The 24,768-nt window shown below is 39.4% G+C and overlaps 1 protein-coding gene and 1 long non-coding RNA gene across 2 annotated transcripts in view; one reads left to right on the top strand and one right to left on the bottom strand.

The window, feature by feature from the left end:
- Nucleotides 1-3,426: 3,426 nt before the first annotated feature.
- Nucleotides 3,427-23,865, bottom strand: LOC131555250 (uncharacterized). The gene is made up of 2 exons (XR_009274522.1): nt 23,680-23,865; nt 3,427-4,036 (listed from the first exon to the last, which is right to left on the bottom strand). It is a non-coding gene; the product is annotated as an uncharacterized LOC131555250 (long non-coding RNA).
- The window catches only part of PPP3R1 (protein phosphatase 3 regulatory subunit B, alpha), a 38,663-nt gene continuing 36,999 nt past the window's right edge, over nt 23,105-24,768 (top strand). Inside the window, exon 1 of the mRNA XM_058801114.1 lies at nt 23,105-23,314. Within this exon, the coding sequence (XP_058657097.1) occupies nt 23,312-23,314 (3 nt within the window). The 5' untranslated portion in view covers nt 23,105-23,311. The remainder of the gene's footprint in view (nt 23,315-24,768) is intronic.

Below are 24,768 nucleotides of genomic sequence, written 5' to 3'. Positions count from 1 at the left end.
CCTATCTTAGAAAATATATTTATTTTTCTCCAGGAAGCAAGAACTAACATTTTGCACCTGGAAACAGGTACAGAATCAATTGTACAATGAACTTACAGAGCTGGAAATTTTTTTGAAGGGTTGGGTCTTTTTCTTTTAATAAAAGTAGCTATCAATTTTGACTTCTTTCTGCTTCAGCCCTGCAAATCCAGCAGCAGCCCTCAAACACAGCTAAGTAAGCAAAGAGGTAATGCTGCCATATACTTAGCTCTAGAACTGAGAGATAATCCAAACAGTACAAGAAAGGGAGATTATTTGCCACCTTGCATCTGCCTATAGCCTTTATTCTTGGAGAACCATGACTAGGACAGCTAAGTGCACAATTTTTTCCTTATACTCCATTCTACAAATCCATGAGGAACAATGCCTTAATCAGAGACACCAGCTTCCATCCAGATATCTAAAGGGAAAACATTGGAGGGGCATGGGCTTGGAGTCATGGTACAAGAAAGAGACAGGAGAATCTCAGAATGTGCTTTTGACCCACGGGCACTGTGAGAAACAGTCACTAGGAGTCTCCATATGAAAATATAGCACTAGCAGAGAACTCTCAAAAATCTCTTTTGGTAGTCTCCACATCAGTCACCTTTAATACTTCTTCTCAGTTCTGCCAGAAAGACTGTTCCTAACCTCAAAAATCTCCTACTAAACTCCCCGTGGTTTTTACTGGTAAGTAGCTTTAAGCTTCTGGCTCACTAAGCTCAGTGTCAGTAACTTTCCACAGATTTCATACTAATCTCAAGCTTCTCAAGTTTCACATCCTGTCATTGCTTATCTACATCCCCTCTCTCTCATCTTTTATCCATAATGGAGAGAGAGAAAAGCCTTTCTCTTCTCTCAGCATTTGCTGTTCAATCTATCACTCATTTTCCTTGCAGGCTCTGGAGTAAATGGCAATTTCCAAAATACAAGGCCCTCAGTCATTCCGGAAGTTTTAATGTAATAATACAAGAGGGTGGGAGAAGCAGCACTAAATTCCATAGTATGGAATGAGCAAGGAAGCCCTTATACCTCCAACACAGAGGGCATAGCAACTGAGTACATCAGTACCCTGTGGAGCAGCTCTCCTCAAAACATTAGAGGAAATACTCCAAAGTAGAAGTTGGCACAGCTTAGCCAAGCCAAGCATGCTGCTCATGGTACTGAACAACATTCAAGCTAGTTTTATACTACTTAACAAAAAATTTCCATTGGGGAGAAAAAAGGGTGGAATCAGTTTTAGCCCACCTCCTTCTTGCCACCTCGGCCTTTATTAACATCTCATAGAAATGAAAAATTAAATGAGACAATAGTCTTTAGGATGCAGTGGAAAAAAGTAGGCTGGCTGTCAACTCAGACCAGCTCTGAGTTACCTGTTGTTTAGCCCCTTTAATGCAGAATTCCTGGAAGGAGGAAAAGGCTTTAATGCAATCTGCAAAAGATTATCCAAACCAGTGCTCTAAATTACTTCAAAAACATCAGAACATCTCTGAAATTGTTTCAACCATAGTCAACAGGTTATCAAACAAGACTTCATTTAAAATGAGCAAGTGCAAATTAGTAGTCATTCCGGTCAAGAGTAAATGTCCAGCTCTGGTAAGTTTTTTCCTCTGTATTTTTACAATTATTTCAATTCCCACAGGTCCCGTAAAAGAAAATTAACTGCTGAGGATTCAGAGATTTAAAGCCATTTCTTCCAGGTCACAGCTTCTTTGCAGAAATCACTGCCATATGAATACTAAAAACAGTAAAACTTTTATTTTTGTTCTCTTAGTGTGTCATAGTGAAACATAGGACTTATAGAGACTAATTTCCTGTCCATCTCCTGTGGATTCCCTGGTGTTATAACATTAGAGTTCAACTCATGATGCAGCCCCTCTATCATTAGGGAAACTAATTTCATCCAGTGTACTGTGTTCAGATTTGTAATTTCATAAACTAAAGCAACTCAGTAGTCAATTTTCATTTAAAAAGTCTAATATTTGGAGTGGAGGGGTGCAGAGAAAGGGGAAGAGCAAGACAAAGTGTGCTCGATACAAGCTTCAATTTCTTAAGAAAGCAGACAAAAATTGCCATAGGGAAAAAAGCAGCAATCAGAAATACTCCAGCCAATCGATAGATGGAGCTACTAACAGGAAATACAGAACTGTAGAATTAGTTGGGTTATAAAAGATGTTTAAGATCATCCAGTCCAATTGTTAACTCTGCCAAGTGCACCACTGAACCATGTCCTCAAATACCACGTCCACACATCTTAAACCCTCCAGGCATGGTGACTCATATGTACCAGGAAGGAACTTTCAATCCTAGGAGCCATTAGTGAGCTGTAAGCCATATGTAAAAGCCTCCCCATCCCCATATGAGCTGCACAGACCACTTCCCCTCCCACACAAACACTCCAGCCTTGCAGAACCCAGTGCAAGTACTTCTATGTGAGAGGGCCTCCCCTTTGCTATTGCTGATTTTCTTTAATCCAAACCGGCACCTGAAGAGCAGCAGCCAGCGAGTGCTCTGTGGTCCAGAAGGAGATCAGAGAGATCCAAGGGAGCTCACACAGCACCGAACCTCACTGATAAGGCACTTCTGCCAACAACTCTCATGATTCTGACTTGAGCCTTTGTTACATGCAGACTCATGAGAATTTCTGCTTGCTCACAAGTTCGGGAGCTTGCATTTCTTTGAAAGCACAATCATTAGGACTGCTCACCCAAACTATAACATCTTAACAGTTCTCATAAATAAAGATAATACTACCTTAACACAGCAACCATTCCCTACTTCAAAGATGTCTCCAAACTATCAAAATAAGCAGGTCCACCATAACATTTCTAAAGACAGAACTAAATCTCACTTCACCATTACATGCCATTGCTAATCCCATGCTTTTGTAACCAAACTTAAGCTACTGTGTGGCACAAGCTAGAACCCAGCTCTCTCTGAACAAGATGACAATTTACTATTTGGCCAATGGACAGGATCCCAATACCCAATCTCAACACAACAGTTTTTTGCAGTGGGTCAGAGCACTCGGTGCTGTCTCAGTCTGCTCTAGTTGGCAATGAATTGGAATTGGTAAAATTAAAACTCCATTAGATTACTAAAGATCCATCTCCCCCTCCCCAAAAGTGCTTCATTCTCAGGGGAATAACATTAGCATTTATGGAAGTAAATGCCTCAAGGTTTTATTAATGTGCTAATGAGCTAGAGCCTTCTACCTTCAGATCATAAGCATGAATCATATTCAGCTCAAAGGTAAAAATACTGTTTTTAGCAGGAATTTTATATCAAGTTCTACTTCCAGCCCCTCCATCACAATTTCATCTTTATGCCTTCTATGCAATTTTCTTTTCCAAATCACACAGGGCTTTGAGCTCAGCAGAACCTTCTACCAAGGACCACCAATCACAGCAAGATTCAAAATCATTTTAATACAGATCATTGAGATATACAGATTATCAAACTTTTTTTAAAAAAGGAAAAAGGAAACAAATGTTTTACAAGTAAGCTCTACAAACTCAAATTGACAGAAATGTCCAAAATACTATGGTTTTTCAGCAAAGAGCTATAGAAAGCAAAATCTGAAAAAATATCAGCTGCTTTAGATCCCTTTAACATTAAAGAGTCCATTGTGGCCACATTATAGTATTTAAATGATCCAGTTTTACTTACAGCAGTTATTTCTAAAACCGTATCTCAGTTATAAATCATACAAAAAATGAAAAAATTACTTTGAGAAAAAAAATAACAGGGACCAGGGTTTTTCATTCCAATATTTGCCAAGTTCCACAGTGCTTGTAACCTTTTTTCCTGCTAATTTAAAATAAATCACGGTGTGATGCCCTTATGGTTGCTCCTTGTCACAGCAGAGGTTCATGTCTTCCACAGGAGGGAGCTTTTCTCTTCTTAAGATGACGGTCTGTCGCAGCTCTCAATTTGGAAATGCGTAGGAGCTCTAAACAAGCTGGAGTGCCCCACACCTGACAGCTTCCACAGAGGATTACCAAAGAAGACTCAAAAACTGGAAAAGAAAAAAACAAACAAACAAACAAAAACCCCATAAAATGAAAGACTGAGCATTTATAAACTAAACCCTTCTTGCACCCTTGTTTATATCACACTATTACTATCCCCTAATGCAACTACTTAGTGGAAAAACCTGAGCACACATCAAATCCAACACCATTTATGTCCAGATGTATCTGATATATAAATGTCACTAAAGGTATCAGCTATCCAGATAGTAGTGTAAGAGGAACAATAAATCACAATAATATGGAGAACTTAACATCTGGCCTAATCACTGAAAATAATATTTGAATACTTGAAAATATATCTTATATAACACAAAAAGAAGGAATCCTCTCTTTGGCCCACTATTTATGAAGCCAGTAAGTGACAGTCAGCTTTTTCTGGGGTCAACCTTAATGGCTACTTTTTCCAGAAAAACAGCTCTGAGCTGCAATTTCCATCAAGGTAACACTGTGCTATCATCACATTTCCCAGCTGCTACTTCCACAACTGTTTCCTTAGCAAAAAAAATTCACAAAATGCAGAGAAGAGTGATGCTTAAACTGTCCAGTTTTAGAGAAGAGAGAATTTCATATTCCCTGCTAAGTTTAGTCCAATGGGTAAATCCTCCTGATGTGTATAGCTAACTGCTATCATTGACAGTGGGAATAACACAAGTACACAAAGGGGACAAGGAGTCCTTGAGGCCTCTTGTAGGATCAAACTTCAAAATATCAGGGGAAACATATGTGATACGTAATAAGTCTGGGCATCATTTTCAGTGTTGAAGAGTGTATTAGGCGTTTGCACACTCAGAGAACTAGAGACACCCTACCCACCCTGTTTCCAGGTTTGCAGGAACTTCAAGAAACCATTCTGCCCTGAATAAGCAATTGCTGTATATACACAGATCTATACACACAGATCTAATCCCAGATCAAGGCCCTGTGGAGCAAAATGAGGTAGAAAGGATTAGACAAAATACAACTTCTGTTCCAAAGGTCTTCCATGCTGCTCAGAACCCCTTCCTCCTATTAAAGTCTTAAGTGAAAAACAATATTACAAATCTTCCTTGTCTTCAAATGCTTGCTACCATTTCATAGCCAACTATGATATAATCATGCAGACTGTGTTTTGGCTTACACATAATCAACACCTAGTAAAAACAGATTCAGCTGCAAGCTGTGGTCAGCTCCACAGAAGGCTAAACATCAAGTCAGAAAAGCCAGCTCTGACTGATAACTTTGTAATGTTAAATTTTCATTAATCAAAGCTTTATCTAAAATATCTGCAATCTACAGATCACATCAGTTCACACTCTGTGCTTGAGGTAATTTTTCTGAGCAAAACTCTTCCTATTCACCAGTAATTAACCCTGCAAAATTATCATGCTATATGGTAAATGTAAATCTAAAAAACAAATAATAATAATGAAACAATACAAGCCAGATAGCATAGTTTGAAAAGGCAGCCAGAATCTTGTTTGTTTAACATTAATAAGTCCCAGAGGGAAATGGGACAGCTGTGTAAAGCCACCTTAGCTGTCCCTTTTTTTGTCATTGTAATTACATCTGTTGCTGATGTTCCATACAATTAAATGTCTGAAGAGTCTTTTCAAAGCTCAGGGTGAATACAGATAAAGCTTGGACATAGGAAGTAGATTAAAAAGCATCCTCAGCGATACATTTTGAAAGATACATTTTGGAAATACATTTCTTAGGTCCAGTAAAATCTTTGCTGAGGAACACTGTGTATCAGCACTCACTTGACTTACTGGGACTGCAAGGACTTAAAGTGAACTTGACATCAAATTGTCCAGTAGGACTTGTAGTCACTTAATGGCAATAATTACATTCATTCTATGACTTCTGTTTTCTTTCTTTAAGTTGGGGTTTTTGATTGTTTGGGGTTTTATTGTTGTTGTTGTTGTTGTTGTTGTTTTTCCCTGCATGTGAAAAGAAATTATGAAGTTTTTAAAAATTCTGAAAATGGTCATTTTCTTACAACTTGAAACTGTAATTGAGAAACACAAAATGCTAGAGTCTACTCAAAGATAAAAAGGCAAAGGACAGAGTATAAGGTAGCTAATTAGAACTTGTCTGGGAAACAAGAATTACTTGGTTTCACTTAAATTCCAATATTATAAAGTGATCCACACTGTTTTAACCAAAATTAGATACCCAGATATATAGTTTGAATTTCAGAGTTGCTAAGCATCTAACTGCTTTACTTGGCTTGAAAGAAAAAAAGAATATTAGAAGCTGTAAGAAACAGGAAAAATTTGGAGCATTCTGAAAAAGGAAAATTGTCTCTTGCTATTAAAAGCATTACCTGAACATTATATGAAAGATGAAAGATATGAAAGATTCTTCAAAAATTACTTTTCAAATACAGACTGGAAAAACACATGCCAACAAAAACCTTAACCAAAAAACTTTTTAATTTTCAAGCAGATCTAATGAAAATGAAATATATATACACACAAAGAGTCAGCTGGAATTTTGGGATGCTTAATTTGTTTGATCTAGAAGATGGAAATTTTGTGACAAAACTTTTTTCTATGAAAACCTGTTTTGATTTGAAGAGCTCTGTAAGTAGTATTTAATAAGTAAGACTGTGTATAACTAAGTAAATTATATAAACTACTTACCTCTATCATATCTGTAAAGTTACTATGGCTCACAGACATAAGTGATATACATCAAGTGTGATTTTTTTTTCCCTTCAAAGTATTACTTTCTAACAAGATGAAGGGTTAAAATAATCATTTGGCTCTCAACCCTTTCTTATTCCAAATTAGTGAAAATAAACTGTAGGGTGCAATCCTTCCTAAACTACACATCTACTTAAACCTGAACATTAATGTGTCCCAGATATTTCATCCCAGTATGGTTCCTTTTTGTGCTACTCTTGCATAGGAGGCATATCAGGATTTTGACTGGAGAGTTGAACCACAGTCTACAGAGGACATGAGTACATGGCAAAACAAATACAAGAAGCAAGCACAGAAAAACAGAATGGATATGAGGACTCTGCTGCTTCAGTTAGATTTCTGTTTGAAGTTGAAACCTGAACTTGGGCAACTACAGTGCCTCCATCTCAGAAGAAAAATAAACACATTGTTTTGGAAGCTCACTTCCATGGAAAATGAAATACTCGTATGATCCCTGGATGTTATTGCAACATACATTGAGCTTTACCAAATTCATTAAATAATTTTAAGAGTTTTACAATCCAAAATGGCTTTCCTTAAGGTATTTGTCCTGTCTGGTAAAAGAGACTTATAACAGTCTATGTGATGCACTGCCATGTCTGAGTAATTTGTATCTGAAATAGAATGGACACAAAAGTGTTCATACTTTCAATACTACGGAGTACAGCAAATAAGAGCAGGAGACTGCAAAACTGCCTGCATCTTGGGAGTTTGTGAGAAAAGTTAAGCCTGGGAAAAGGGAGTGTGTGTGGGAAGGTGTTTTAACATTTTTTATTTCTCATCATCCTACTCTGATTCAATTGCTAATAAATTAAATTGCTTTTCCCAAGTTGAGTCTTTTTCCCCATGGCAGTAACTGGTGAGTGATCTCTTTCTGTCCTTATCCTTATAATCCATGAGCCTCTGGTTATATTTTTCTCTGCTCTGTCCAGCTGAGGAGGGCTGTAAATACAATTTTGGTGGGCACCTGGTGTTCAGCCAGAGTAAACTCATTGCAATAAGAATAAGAATTATTTCAACTAGTTGTCATCATGTCTATAAAGAGAAATAATACTAAAACAAAAATAGATCAGCAAAAATTGACAGTAGAAAAAAGAACTGACTCCAGGTATGAGAAAAAGTTTTCAGACCCCACCCAGGTTCACTGAGATTTGAGAGCACACAACCCATACTGAGTCAGGCCAAAACTCAATTACATCTCCAATTCTAACAGTGTTCTGTGAACTTTTGCACGTGTATTTGCAATACCTCACAAAGCTACTATGATCATATCCCCAAATACCAGCTTCAAAATCAACTTTTCAGAAAAAGAAAAAAAAATGTTTAGAGTACCAGAAATAAAGAAATTTGGTTTCCTGCACGCTAATATTCTGTATTTGATTGACCAGTCTTTAAAAAGTTGAGAATTCCAGCTGAAGCTTTTATACAAGTGGGACAATAAGGTGTGGGTCTTCTATGGATTTTTGGTGTTTAAGAAAAGATATAAACCTATCTCTTTCCTCATGTAAGGAATACATGTAATACAAAAATCCTTCTCTGCTCTGTAGTCTGTTTTCACACAGAAAATGTAGTATTTTGGAGAATTTTGCTTGTAAAATGCAGATGACCATCACTGCATATACCTCATTACTTAAAGCTAGCTAGAAACAGCTTGTCAAAATGGCAGTGGCAGTAATAGCCCTTCTCCACCCATGGTTTTTGGGTTTGGGGGTTTTTAAGCTCAAAGAGTTACTGGCATTCACACCAGCAAAAATGCATCTATCTACACAAATTTAAAACAAAAAAAAAAGGGGGGGATATAGGTGTGGGTGTCTTATCCCAACCAGCTAAATCATAATGAAAGCTTCATTGCAGTTCATTTGAAGTATACTTTACGCCTCATCTGGGAGGACCACATTTAGCCTTTAGCCAGGTCCTCAAGAGTTCCAACAGCACTCTTCTCATGAGCTGTGCCAGAAATTTAATGTGCATGGGGTTTTTAGGAGGCTCCTTACTCTGGCTAACAGATGAAAACCTTGCACCATTCCAACACCACATATGGAGAGCAGCAGACTCGAGTTTTCTTACATCTATGCTCATTTTAAACAGTACTCAGAACATGCACAAGTTGTTTTTATTAGAGCTGCAGTCAAGAACACGTCAGCTATAATGAAACAGTAAAATTTAAATGCTGCCAAAAATATTTGGCTTTGGTCTGCAGTCAATTTGAGCTTTTGCCCAACATCCACTTGCTCTCCAGTCCCATAGAGATCTGCTCCTCAAATAGTCTGAAGTTTATTTTGTTTTTACTGCAACTCTTCACTATGCAACTGCGCAGTAGTAAACATGACCCCAACACAGAGTGGAAGTTTGGCAACAACTTGATTGCAAATATAATCTACAACAGCCATGGAAGTTAGCCAAGCCAAAAGCAGAGTTACAGCTCTTAAAAATTCAGGCTATAAATGGCTATACAATATCACACTTCACACTGCAGTTTGCAAGTGTGCTTAACTGCTGTGCTGTGCTACACCTGCAAATCATTTCTCGGTTTACAAATACTGCAGAATTAATGCTGATGCCCCAATATCTGATTGTCTCCAAATCAGGTAATAGTAAATGAAGAGTAATAAATCAGTAGTATTGTTTGAAAGATGCATTAATAAACAAGTGTGCAAGTCTCCATGGGATCAGGACCTTGGATGGTGAAGTGATGATCTAAAGTGCACTGGAAAAATACAATGGCAGTGTAATTTTTAGGGCTCAAAGTGATGGCCTCGTTAATGTAACAGATAAAAATTAAAAGCCTTCATCAAGCTTTTAGGATAAATGTTTTAAAGTCTTTCTGAGTTTTAAAGTCTGAGTTTCTAAAGCTTTGTAGTTATAAAACACATGGTTGTGTTTTATAAGATGGAGGGAGCATCAGAAGCATGAATATGTATGAGATTTACTTACAAACAGGCTACAGAAATAGCTAGTACTACCCTTGCTGCTGTTAAAATGAAAACTGAAGTAAAAAGATGAGGTTTCTCTGACAGCAATTGTCTAGTACATATGAAAAGAAGATGAAAATAAAGAGATGCAATTAAGTTAATTGCAACAGAATCTCTGAAGTGAACATTCTTATGAAATTCTGCGGCCAGCTATCAGAGGTCAGCATATGGAAGAGACATCAAAAGTCAATCCTGATAGCATCTTCCATTCTCAAAACAGCACCAAGTAGATACTTGGCTCAGGGATATACTTCCAAAGTCACGAAAAGCATTTCAAATTAATATCAGTTAGATAATTTCCTCATTTAAACTGGCTTAACTCCTAACACAACAATTTTTCAACAAATTCAGCTACAGCATAGTCAGGCCCTAAACAAGTGGCTTCCAGAGCAGCTTTGTAATCAGCTTAATTTGTAGCTGTCTCTCCATACTTATCACAATCACATGTTCCTGACTCTCCCCAGTGCCTTACTAGTGGCCATACAATCACATGCTTGAGCAGATCAGAAGGATGATTTGGTGCACACTAATTTTCAGGGAGGTTAATTTTCAGACACATTAACTCCCAGGTTTCTACCATGCTTGCAGCCCTAGGAATACAAATAATGGCACAAGGTCAAAAAGGTGTAACAGGGATTAGCTGTGCCTCAATGAAACGTGAAACTCTATTGTCACACAGAAGTTCAGGCCTTGGCTCACTACAGCATTTGCAACCCTGCTCAGCAAAGCACATTGACTTGAGGCCTCAGTTACTATGGTGACAAGCATGGAATAAATGTTTATACATAATTAGTTAAATTATCCCTTCAAGAAAGCAGTCGTCCTTCTCACAGGCAGCTACTCATATTTTTAAAATTAAATAGATATAAAAACAAATTAAAATTTTAAAGCTTAAGAATCACTACTATTCATCCACAAGCTAATGAAAATTTAAATCTATAATAAGAATTACAAAAAAAGATAAAAATTAGTCTATGAGAAATCCATTTCTTCTGAAAACTACACTGTAAATGCCCTACAAAATAAGCTAATGTTTGGTTTCAAACATTTTAGGGTTTTGCTTAAGAAAAACAGCAATGAATAATAAAACTATCTTCTTGCTTAACAAAGCCTTAAAAATACTTACTGAATGAAAAACTAATGTATGAATCCTTTTCATCCATGCAATCACTAATTTAAGTCAATCCTACTTGTAAAATATAAGCAGTATTTTCTAACTCTAAGCTTACTGCAAAAGCCATATGCTGATATAAACAAGTTCATTTAGTCAAAATGCTTAGTCCATAAAATCATGAGTAGATTATTTCCTTTTTCAAAAGACTACGAATCAGCAATTACTGTAGAACCATCTGCCACAAAGATGAATATTCTGCTCATGGTTTTGGAGAACCCTTTGCCAAAATATTTATGTGTAACTTGAGGGGTTTTTTTGATTAAGAAAATACAGCCCTAAAATGTGAGCACTAATCATATTACTTAGGATATAAAATGGCCTTAAATTTAAGGAATACTAAGTTCAGAATAGACAGTATGATTTCTTAAGATCAATAACTACAAAAAAAATAACAACAAAACTTAACCAAACACAGAGTTCTTCCCCAAAGAAAAACAAACAATTGACAAAATGCAGTAGAAATATTGCCAGCTGGCGAGCTGTCTCTTTCTTCCCACTAGGGGAACTGTTGCCAGCTCTCGCCTATCCACACACACTACTACACTCCTCTCTCAGCCTGACCCAGATCCAGCCCTTGTCTCAACTGTGATAATGAAATCAACCTTTATCCACCCAATGGGCATCAACGACTGACTGGTGGTTAGAGATGGGCTTTTGGTGACAGTGGGCAACTAAAGAAGCTTCTAGTCCCTAATACAGCTCTAGCACCTAATACAGCTCTTTTCTTTTACAGAAATTTTTACTCATTTTCCAGTCTGCCAACATAACTGCATGTGTATTCTCTCCCCAGCCCAACTGCTTGATAAATTAACTTTAGAAAAACTTCAACTACATGAAGTCTTTAAGCTAAGAGGGATAAAATTTTAAGAACTGAGTTAGGAAGCACACCTGTGCAGGTTCATACAAGCAGATCATACGTGGAAAACTCCCAATAAGGAGGGCAAAACCAATGGTATATTCCCTTTTTTTCAGCATGGCAGGAGCCAATACACACACCTGCTATCTACCCACGCACTACAACCTACCGGTAAGGAATAGTGAGTTCCTAACCCTAATAAACTCATAGAATAACATTTAGTTATCATTTACATGTAGGCTGTAAGTTCCTCCAAGGCAAAGAGCTTCTTCAGTGCCCTGCACTTGTTGACACACAAGATATAAAGGGAAGATGTACAGCTGATCATGAAGAAGCAGAACATAATTTTGACTTGCTCTAAGAATAGGCCAAATGCCTTCCTCCAGTTTGCATGCAAATGTATTACTGAAGACAATGCAGGTATTTGAGGGAAGAAACTCAGCTTAGAATCTGATTATCTCTTCAGAAACCGCCCAAATTTTAAAATACCCCCTCAAACACCAACGTTTACAGCTTTAGCATCAAGAGAGTTCTAAGTGATAAACAGTTACATATTTATATAAGCAATCTTTTTTTCAATTGAGTGTTTAGCTGCAGGAAGCAGTGTGTTATTGCAAAAGGCAGTAACTAGATAATTAAGTCAAACTAAATGTTCTTTTATCATTACGATGTGTTATTATTAATTCACAAAACATTAATTTACATTTACAAGATAATCCACAGCAAGGAACCAGACATCCCCAAACACAGACACTAGAGCTGTTGGTTGTGCCAGATAAATAGCCAGATAAATTTACTATTATGCAGCAAAGCAATTTTAAAGTGGAGGTTCTTTTATCAATACCTTTATTATTTTGAGTTGTTTCCAACTTCTGTGGCACACAGTCTTAAGGATCCTGTTTTCATTTAAACATGAAAAAGTAAAGACAGTAAAGAGTTTAGTTGAATACCTTTACTGGAACCACTGTCAATTTAAGCTGTAGCACAAAAAAAAAAAAAAAAACCAAAACAGAAAAAAAAGGCAAAGAAGGAGCAGCTTTTCAGATTTGTTGTGCTTTTAAGACCTGAAATATCATTAGTGAGCTGGTCTGTTTATTTCTTCTAATCAGATACAGAAGTTTAGCTAAGACTGATGACATTGCATTTTGAAACTTTTATAAGTCTTAAGAATCCTTTTGTTCTTTCCATTTTTCCTCTACAAAAAAGTATTTAGGCTGGACATACCAAGCAAGGTTGAATTTACCATATTTTAATATCATGTACTTTTCAGTAAGTTAAATATAGATTATACTATGTAAATAACAGTGCACATATAAATACACGATGCATTTGTATGAGAATTTCTGAATCCTCCACCTATTGCATTTCAAAAAGGACATTTAAAAAGAGGGCCTAAAGTCTACACATCCATCTGAGATACTGTGTAAGGTCGCATAGACAATGAATGACAAATTGGTTAAAAATCCTCTATTTCAGCTCACTGGTGTAAACTGAATATTAGTGGAGGTGTTCCCAAAATGACATCCAAAAGAGCATGTGCATTTACCAACTTCACTGATGTTTAACTAATAGATTTGTTCATAGTTGTAGCAAAAAATCACTATGGTCATGACCAAGATTTGGCATCCCAAGCTCCACAAGAAACTTAATACTCAAGTGTTTAGTGATCCCATAAACCAGAAGAGAAATAACAGGGTGGAAGCTAAACCTTGTGCAGATAACAATGTCTGGACCTGATCTCTGGTCTTCAGCACAACAGCAGCAGGCCAGAGCACTTTACTACAGTTGAGGACACCATTGATCAAGGTGTGATTCACAAACAAGACCACACACCGCCTAGGGACAATTAAGGATGTTGTGGAGCCTATGCATTAGCTCTAAGGGACTGAGCAAGAGAGGCTGCCCACAGCAACAGCTTTTCACTGGTCTCCTCAGGGATGCAGCATGCTTCCAGCTCAGCCTCACTGCTCAGTGAAACTAGACTCACTGCCACTGAAATTCCTGGGAAACTGGTTTTATATCTTAACTGGAAGTTATCTGCAGAGTCACCTCAATGCAAACTCTCTCAAAATAGAAATATCCCAAAACTGTCATGAGATACACAGGAGAACCCTCAAAGCTGGCTACTATGAATGTAGATCTTGAGCAAACACTTAAACTGGCTACTGTGATGTCAAGAACTGAGTACTGTAAACTTTCATCTTATCCTACAACATACATCTATATGTGTATGCATTCAGTCAGAATGACCACCCACATGTTCAGAACAAGATAAAGAACCATCATCACTAACAAATTAACCATTTGAGCCATAAGATGTGTGCTGTCTGTTACTGAAAAACCAAAGGATTTACAGTGTGAGGCAAGTTCTTAATGATTATACAAACTAGATACATAATTGAACACTGTAAAAACAAGATAGACTCTTAAAGGGGGAATCCTAACTGCTTCAATGATGGATGTGTTTGTTTTGTTTTTAAAACACTGCTTACTCCACAAAGCTATTTCAAAGGCTCTTACTTTCCAGGGTTTGCAACAGCTTTAGGGTATACCCAAAGGTTTTTGAGTGTTGAAAACCAGGTTATACTGAAATTTATTTCTCTGTAGAATTAATCTAAAATATGCTCTATTTATTGCACTCAGAACAGCAGTGCTTAAAGCTAACAGCCCACACAAGAAGGGCTCAGGTTGTTCAACATTAAATGCAGATCTTCATTTACAAGTGTGAGAAAAAGTGGAATCCTTCATACACACCAGAGAAATTCTCTCACTGTACCAGATGTGGGCATACCTGGTGTGCTACCCATCTAGACTGACCTGTTCAGGAGAGGCAGATTGGGTACCAGCACCAAGAGGATTACAGATTACTCCTTCACCCTAACAGCATCCCTTCTCTTTTCGCTGACCTTAGGCTAAATCCAATGCTAGCTGCTGCTGCATTTGGATTAGCAAAAGACTGGGTATGTATTCCCTGGTATTCAGGCATTAATTAGTCCCTTACATCCCAGAGTATGATTACAGGATGCAGACACAGAGAATGAAAGCTTTCAGCTGCCTGCTCCTGAGGTCTTGGTTTAACTACTGCTAGAGCTGGAGAGATCATATCCAGCAGCACAAGAGAGTATTGATAACCTGTGTTTATTCTTTGCTACAGATGTCAGAATCAGGAAGTAGCATGTTGCCTCACTGTGCCATGATGGTGTTGCTCAGAATGGTTTCTATTTGCAAGAGGGACACAACATAAACATTTCCCAGACACATCCTACACTTTTAGCTCTGAGGAGGTAGCAAAATACTCCTGTGAGCACAAGTCAGCGAGAAAACTGCAAATTATGTTGACCAAAAAGCCACTACAGTGCTGTTTCTTCTAGTCCAAAATTGGTGTGAGCTATAACAGGAAAATACACTGACTGCAATTCCACTGAGGTTTGTCAGAACAGCAGTAGTGCCTCATCCACAGGCTGTGCTTACCCTGGGAACACTGGGACCCAGGGGTCGAGCAGAACTGGATACACTTCAGTAAATATTTTCAGTTCTAACCCATGGAGTCATAGCATTAGTAACATGCTTATTACAACATCGAACGAGTTTCCATATTTTTTTTTAATACCAAGATTTACATGCAGTACAAAGGTCTCATGGCACTGTGAGGTTTAAGTGTAAATCTTCCTTTCCTGGGCATTAACTCTCCTCTGCAAATTTACCAGCTGTTTCTAAATCTGCAGAAGGAGTCATATGACAACTTCAATTGAATGGGAAAAGACAAACCTGAAGTTCTTTAAAAGATAATACCATTTTTCCAACACAGTCTCATCTCATTAGTACTATCCTAATAACTAAATCTGCACTATCTTTTTTTTTTTCTGGCATTGTTCTCTTAAACCTCTTTTAAGTTATTTATGCATAAATACATGATCCAAGGTCATGGAACATCCAAAATGTTCCATTGCATTCCCTGCTAGCTGAAAAGCGTTAGAATCATTACTGGTCTTATTGTTCCTGCCACAGACAAGGCTTACAGAAGTGGGTTTTTTGAAACTAGATTTCATATTGAGGACAGCCTGGAGTATCTCTTCTTGTATAATACATGCTGCATAAACTAAGGACAGTACATTTAAGGGTATTATCATCCAGTGGAAAATTGTTTGGCCTTCAGCAAAATTCCAGTGGTGGTACTTTACAGTACAAAATCTGAAATTGTTTTCAGCCGGCAAAGCAGGCTGCAAAATAAAATGCACAATTTTCAGAGAGCAGTATTCTTCTCTATTGACAGAGGAAAGAAAAATAGCACTGTATGACTAAGACACCCAAAAATTCATGGTATTTATTTAGGAACCTCACTGTCATTATGCATACATTTTGTCTGCAGAGAGACAAAACTGGGGGGAATTTTGATAGGAAAATAAGAGAAAATGTCTTTATTCTGACTTTTGAAATCTTGTCCAGAAACATTGCAGGTCCTTTCAGGAAAGAAAAATTTCTATTTTTTTCTTATGGGAGAGTTCAGAAACAGCAGGATGGATCAGAAGCTGATATTAAATCAGCTATAAATCAATTCCACACCAGAAACTTGATGGTACTTTGCCAAATAAGTAGGAGGCAGCAGCACCATGACTTAACACCATTCCAGGGTAACAAGCTGCACACCATCCCTGGCAAGTGCCCCTTTTAATTAGACAGTCTTCTGTGAGATGAAGGCACAAAGACTTAAATCACTCAAAATCTGCAGATTAACAGAGATTAACAGCAAGTCCTGCCAATTTTTAATTCCTGTAATAGATTCTTTAACTTCAGCGCAAAGCAAGAGCTCCCAGTAGCTTTGGTGACACACACACGTTGCAAAAATGTTGCAGTCTGTTACCTGCAGTCTATTACTTACCTCTAAGAAGGAAGAGGATGCCAGGAAGCTAAATCTATTTATGATTCCTTAGGTTAACTATACCATGTTACAAGCACAAAGAGCAAGCATAAAGCCTAGGAAGTCTAAATACTTGGGATTCAGGACCTGAACCTGCTTTATGTGAACAAAACACAGAAGTCCCATCCAGCAGCTTGAGTGCAATTTCACTTTCTATGGAAATTTCCACACACCACTAAAGAGCTGAGGGGATTTTCTAGTGCTGTGCTGCAGGTGCAAAATACCTGAATACTACCATTAAAAGAAAAAGGTGGTCTCCAATGTTGATCCAAACACTGACAGACAGGCACAGTTGATAGGCCAGGTTCTTTGCACCTTGAGAAAAGAATATCACCTTCTGAATTCCCTAGGAAAGAAAAAAATCCCATCCTGTGGCAAACATATCTTATTGGCATAGAGGGTTATACTGCCTCAATGACAAATGACACAGTCCTCAATCTGCACTTCCAAGAGCCTCTGCATGGAACAGCAACCCTAAGCAGAGAATTCCACACACAAGTGACTCTTAGTGTGGTCTCATTGCCTCAGCTAAAGGGCTCTGAACATTTACATTAATATATGTGATCATGCTGCATCACGTTTTCCTTGAAAACTCTAACATGCTATTTAATTTTTCATACTGCTGACAGCACTGCAAACGAAAACAGATTACATGAGCAAAAAGATCATGGCAGCACAAGCTGTAGAATAAATGCTCAACTAAGCTAGATGCAATTTAACATATCACACCACAGACAGCATTTGTTAATGCCATTGTTTTTGTCCTCCATGACAACAAAAAGAGGATCATAGACACAGAACCTAGCACTAACTAACTAACTTCTTACAACACATACTGATATGCTAAAAGGTCCTCCACAGGAAAATATGTATGCTGATTAGTTTTGAAATTGTCAGGTTACTAACAGGTATTCAAAATTTGTCCCCAGTTCAAACTGTTAGAGGATCAGCAACAAAGCAGTTCCCTAGTTTTCTCTTTGCTACAAGAAAGACAATGAACAAAGACCTTTTGGCATAGCTTCAGTTCAGATTGTTGTTTTACCATTAAATCATTGGTCTAGTTTACTGCCTGAGTCATCACCTTCAGAATTTGCACTGGCCCAAACCTGAACCAGTCAGCCAATACATGACCAGTGATAAAACAGTAATTCAAGAGATTGTTTCTGCAATATTGGAGTTACATACATTAATAGCTCACTAACAATCTGTGCCAGCCAGTCTCTACAGCCTTTGTGAGTTACTGCAGGAAGGTAAGAACTTCACAAGTCAGACTGACACACATAAATCTCTAGCAGAATTAAGCAAAATAAGTAAGACTTTGCAAAGGTTGTAAACAAGCTCATAAGTGAAAAAAAAAAATCAAACACTACTCCAGCACTTGCTTCTATTTGTTGCAAGGTCTTTGAGCAGTCAGCCCATTCATGTTAATGACAAACAAAAGTTGAAAACAAATAATCCTACTACCAGGTGATTTAATTCACAGCACCTAGGGCAGCAAGATCCACAGATCAGAAGCATTAACAAGCACTGTTTCAGTAAATGCACATATGCAAGAGACAACCATACATCTCCATCCCTTCTAGCAATTTGAAATCCAGCATCCCACAGTGACACAAAATAAATGAATGGGTAACTAAAATTCACCTTATGACCTACAGCTTCACAAGCTTCTGTGCCCCACAGCATTATTCTGGTCTTTCATTAGATAGTTTTTTCAGCTGTGCCTTACTGAATCTGAAAAATATCATCTCCCTTTCCTCCCAAGTCTTGGTACTTTATACATGCTCTCACAAATATGCCAGAAAATAAGGATAGGTTCCCTTCGATTTCTTTCACCTGAAAAGACAGATGTAAGAGTAAGAGAGATCAATGACAGGCACATTATCCTTCCAACCATTTGTCAGTTCTAGTCGGTTTTGTATCTTTAGAAGTGCTTATTATTGGTTTATTGCAATTGAAATGATAAATCAATATGGTGCATTGGTTTTACAGATCAGGACCTGCACTAATAGGGCAATTCAAACATGCTGAGAAAAGAGTTTTCATTTCTATCTGAAAAGGCTTCCTCTTTTGCTGATAAAGTACATCCTCCCTCACCCACAGTAACTGAAAGCACTTTCTCTCAAAGCCAGTTCATAAATTGCTTTCCTTTCTTCCTTTTACAGAACTACAAAAGAACAAGAGATTATTGATTTTTATAAAACACTACTACATACAAACACACAAACATGCTTTAAAATACTGTATTTCAAGCTTTATTGCACTCAGTCCCACGAGTTTACCTGCCTTGCTGGGAAAGCTGCTTACAGCCTGTTAAGGGTCAGGACAGAAGATTATTTAATTAGGTGGCAGCCCTAACCCTGGGATAACAGAGAGGGGAATGCTGACAAATTGCATCCAGCAAAGTTTGTGAGTCAGGAATTTTTATATGAAGAGTAGCGCAAGGCAAGACAAAGAAAAATATGCTCAGGACATTAAAGACACATGTGATATTAAAAAAATCCTCAAAAACTTGAGACAGTTAGAGCATCACAAATAGCACTTTCAAAGAAACATGCTATGAAATGAGCTAGAGCTCAGACATATAAGCAGCAGCACAGAAACTGTTTTCCAGGCATAAGGTCAAGCACTGTGCAAGCCACATCACAATGGTTAACAACATTGAAGATCCCAAACTGATACAGAGTTTACATATTTACCTATCTGTAGCCTTATCAGTTTCCATCTACATGGAGACAGATGTTTTTTACAGTGAGGGTGGTAAGACCCTGGAGCAGGTGGCCCAGAGGGATGGTGGAAGGCCCATCCCTAGGAATATTCAAGGTCAGACTGGACCAGGCCCTAAACAACGTGGCATAGTTGAAGATTTCCCTGCTTATGGTGGACATAGGTGGCCCCTTGGCTGGACTAAGTGGTCCCTAAAGGTCCCTTACAATCCAAATGATTCCATGATGCTATGATCCTAGTTTGAATGGTTGTAATTATGCTGCAGCAGAGCTTTACTTCCAGCAAAAAATGACAAAGCGATGTCTGACTCTTACTCTAAAAAAAAAATCACATATCAATATTTTTAAAAACATTAGTCAGAAATACAGGTACCATAATGCAAATCATCAAATGCAAGTCATGGTTTTCTACAGACTCATACCTACACACTAATAAACACTATCTTTCACTTTTAACTTCTTTTAGAAGTTAGATATAAAAGAAAAGCAACTTGGACACATTCAAACAAAAGAAGGGAATTAAAAGTGCACTAGTTCTTCTTTGTACTGCATCTAGAGGTTCAAAACTATTAGCAGCGACATAACTGCATTGCAAGATTAAAATTGTATTTTCCTAAGTTCTTGGCTCTGTCTACTTGGAACTCAAAAAAGTAACAAATAAGGTATTATGTTACTCATTTCTGTTTCTTTTAATCTCATTACATTATTCAATAGAAATTCTAGCTTCCTTCTATTTCATTTAGTTGATTTTTTACTCCAGATTTACCTCTGCTAGATACAGCTGCAATGACAGAGATGCAAGGAGCAAGACTGTTTTATATCAGAATTCCTTTTCCTCTTGGAGATCTCAAGTTATTATTTTTTGGTTAGAGGCCAATCAGTTTTAATGCTAGCTTTTAGTGAAAACTAGGAATATTTTATCCCTAGACATCTTATCAATTAGGTTTTTTTCCCCTTAAGAGACATCCTAACCATCCGTATTTGTTAATAAAAACAGGCAGAAAATTCCTTCCCTGGACCAGACCATTTTCTGGTGTATAACCTCCCACTGTGGCCAGGCCCAGGTTCTTACCAGCCTGTTTTGCTGATTTGTTATTAACTCACATCTTACACTTATGTTTTAGTGCTTGTTTTGTTTTCTTCTGGTGCAAATCACCACCATTCAGTTTCACTCATCACCACCACCTTCACTTAGTTACTTTTGCCAGGCTTTTCAGTGCAATCTCCCTGACCCACTCTTCGTTCTTCCGGCTAAAACTTCCCCCTTGCTGCATATCAGTTTGGGAACAGAACATTCATCAGTCATGAACAGTTTCTAAGAACTGCACATTTATTGTTCTGCTTTGCTTCAGTCTTCTAGAACAGAACAGAACAGCTTTTGATCTATTCTTGAACTCCACAGTCACCCTTCATTTATGTAGGTCCCTGAGCAGACCTCCCTATGGGAGATTCCCATTCCTCTTAGCATTTGTGCATTTAATTTCAAGATTCCAGGTTTCTCCATGCACTCTAAAGGTAATCTTTGCTAATCTTAGATCAGATCAGACTCCCACTAATAGGGCAGCAGTGATGAGGCAGTTTCTCTTCCAGAAGGAGCTGAAGGGAGAAGATATTCCATTTTAGACTGGAAAGTTCATGCTCTCAGCTGTGGTCCTAAAAAATAACCTGGTTTTAAAGCAACAATCTAGTCTTCCCTTCTCCTATGAATTAGCTCACCATTCACCTTGAACTGGAGAGAATTAATTTGCATTTCCCTGGCAAAGTGTCTAGCTATTGAGAGCCAAGGAACAAACACCTGAAAAACATCAACATGGTACCAACTCTTCTCTTTGGCAGTATCAACCCAACTATACACAATTACTATTTTCTCATCACCACCTCATTTGTTACAGTGTTATGTGCTGTGTCATGGTGCTCCAAAATAAACCCATTTAGCAGAGAAAGGCAAAAGCACCGAAGGAAATGTGGAACCACACCCTCTTTATTAACTATTTTATTTACCCTTTACAGAAGTTTTTGAAGGTGTCATCTGGCCTACTTAAAACTTCACAATATATAGAGATCACTCCCTGAGGGTAAGCCTTACTTATGCAAGCAGTTGCATTGCCCTAAATCTTGCCTCAAAGGAGTTACTGAGACTACATCCTTCATCTGAGTTTGCATTCAACTCAGTCATTTTATTTTGTAGACTATGCAGGGTACAAAGCTGGCATGAAACAAAGATACATGCATAGACTTTTGAGGATTATCTCATCACTGCACAATTTATTTAGTTTTGTAAAATTAACTATTAGCAGTACTGAAACACCATACTCTAAAAATCTGTTAAATATGGAGTTGGACTAGATGATCTCTAGAGGCCCCTTCCAACACTAAATACTCTCTGATTTTTTACCAAGCAGCTTTGAGCCTTGATATCCTCTTGCAGTACAATATTAAAAACCTGAGGAAAATAACAGCCAGAACAAAGGGAGAGCAGCCACCTCTCAAAGGCTTGCTTCCAAATGCTTCCTTGCACAGAGCTTCCTCCTGTAGATTATTTTTCCCCTTTTGCAGAACACAGAAGTCACATGAGGAAGTTGAAGCAGCAAAGCTTATAAAAATACATACATACACACACACAAACACACACACATACATATGTATAAAATAATTATGCATATAATAATTATATATATATGTGTATATATATGTGTATATATATATATATATATATATATATATATATATATACAGTTTATAGCTGAAGGAGACCAGCCTAAGCAGAGGGTGTTTGGGAGAACAAGGACAACCAGCAGCTCTGGCAGTTTCCCTGAGGGAACCTTTCCCTGGGCAGAGGACTGAACGAGCAAAGATAATAATTGTTAGCACCAGTAGCTGTAGCAGCAATAAACTTTGAGTTTATTAAGTTATTTTTGTACTTATATCTGCTGCCCAGGTCAGGAAATCTGCATCTTTGGAGTCCTTTTCAAGACATTTCAAGCCATTCACTGCAGACCCAGAATCACACTTAGCCAGGCCCAGCACTGAAAATGATCACACGTTCATCAGTCAAATCATACAAGGGAAAAAAAAAAGTGTATGCCATCAGCCTGATCAGTCCTGGTTTAGTAGCAAAAAGAAAAGAGAGAGTTGTGTTTTGTAGTTAACATTTAACACAAAAGGCCTACTAAAAGGGACCTTCGGGCAGCCCCAAAATTCCCCTTTCCCCCACATGCTTATGAGGAGCAGCTGAGGGACCTGAGGGGCTCAGCCTGGAGGAGGCTCAGGGGGGACCTCATTGCTCTCTCCGAGTAACTGGAGTCCGGCCTCTTCTGCCGTGCCTGCAGTGAGGGGACCTGAGAAAACAGCCTCAAACTGCGACAGGGGAGATTGCGATTAGAGAGTAGGAAAAAAGATTTTTTACTGGTCTGGTGGCCAGACATTGGAATGGACTGCCGATGGAGGCGGTGGAGTCACCAACCCTGGAGGTGTTTAAGAGGCGCCTGGATTTGGTACTGGGTGATGTAGTTTAGTGGTTTAGAGATTACAGTATCAGCACCGGGCTGACAGTTGGACTCAATGACCCCAAAAATCACTTCCGCCCTGACAACCCCACAACCGGCCCACCGCCATTTTGCGCTCCCAGCTCCCCACCGCGCCGATGATGTCATGACCTCGCCCCGCCCCCCGGCGCAGAGGAGTACCCGGATGTGAGAGCCCCACCCCCTCCGCCCCGCGCCAGCGCCGCTCGCGCCCCCTCCCTCGCTTGTTCGCTCCGTGCGCGGGTCAGCGGAGCCTTTGCCGCAGTGACGGGAGCGGGATCGGCAGCGGGATCAGGAGCGGACTGGGAGTGCCAACGGCGGCGGCGACGCCGGATAACGCACAGCGAGGCCGGGGTCGGCGGATTCATCTGCGGGGGAGACGCCTGACGCCCACCCGCCGCCATGGTGAGGACCCTCCCTCGCTTCCACTCCCTAGCTCTTCCCCCCTCCCCGCTCCCGTCCCGCTGGAATATTCCAGACCGGGCCGGGTCCCCCACCCCCGCCGCCCCACCACCGCTCCGCCTCGGCGCTGCCCTGCCCCTGACCCGGCTCCTCCCGCCCCCGGGCAGTCCACGTCCTCCCGCGGGCGAGCTCCTCTTTGGGCTTCCTCCTCGGCTCTCCCTGGCGGCGGGTGCATCCCCCGCTCTGCTCCGCCGCCCACGGAACCCCGCTGGCTCTCCGCCTCCTCCCTCCACCGCCTTGGGAGCGCTAGTCGGGCTCGGCCCTTCCCTTCCCCAGCACCCTCTCACCTCACCCCCACCCGACCCTACCCGTGGTCTGGGGATTCGCATTGCCCGTGCTGCGCCTCGTCTGTTCCTCGGAGGCACTGTCGGTCCCCGAAGCCGTTTCCAAGCGAAACTCCGGCGATCTCGGCGGCGCTGCCGTGCGGGGGTTGTTTCGCAGCTCCGCGGGGTTCTCCCCCCGCCCCCGGTGCAGCAGCAATAGCTGTTCGTATGCGGACCGGAAAGCTGTAATGCACGTAGCCCAATGGACGGGATAATGTGCGCTGTAACTGGGCTGGGGCGGAAAGCTGACACTTCACATACGATGGGTACTCGGGGTCTGCGGGAGTGCGATGTGTTCAGGTGTGTGTGTGCGCGAGAGTCGCTTTGTTTTTTCAATCTGACGGGTTTAAATTTCCTTATTTCTGCTGTAAAATTAACCTGGAGATACAGTATGGAGTCGTGTAGTATTTTACGTCGACACTAGGGGTGTCTGCTGCTTTTCACCGCTGCCAAGAAATCAACGCCCTGTTTTTTAATAAACATTTATTTTAACCTAAATTATCCAGTACCCTGGCTGCAGAAAGACCTGGCAACATTTTGGTTTTACCGCTGGAGAAATACAAGTAGTTTAAATTTTTTTGTTGTTGTTTTTAGCCCTTTCAGAGCGAGGCCAGCTGGTTATTACAATGCACATTAGACCTCACAGAGCCTGGAAGTCAAAAATAGGTTTCCTTTTGTTTTTAAGCAGGCACTGCAATCTTTCCTTTAAAAAATAAAGTTGTGGCAGAATCAAATGTGCCATGCTCAGGGTGGTTTCTTGTGTACACTTTAATAGATGTGCATTTGGAGAAGTGTTTTGAAGTGTATAAATCTTTGGTTTCGGTTGCGAGCACATCAAGATGGGGGGGGAAAGAAAAGTTCATCTTTTGAGAACAAAGTATTAATGAATTTGAGGCTTAAAAAAATTATTATCACTTATGCCATGGTTGCAGTACTGATAGTTACTTTGAATGTATAGATCATCATGAACAGTGATCATTTTCCACACAACAGTTGTGTTCATCCTGCCAGTAGTTGGATATTGTGTGAAAATTTTGTTCTCAAAGACCTGCCATATGTGACACGCTAACATAT

The sequence above is a fragment of the Ammospiza caudacuta genome, chromosome 3 (assembly GCF_027887145.1).
Source record: "Ammospiza caudacuta isolate bAmmCau1 chromosome 3, bAmmCau1.pri, whole genome shotgun sequence".
Taxonomy (NCBI): domain Eukaryota; kingdom Metazoa; phylum Chordata; class Aves; order Passeriformes; family Passerellidae; genus Ammospiza; species Ammospiza caudacuta.
Note: the sequence above shows the minus strand (reverse complement) of the source record. Positions and strands in the feature narration are given on the sequence as shown.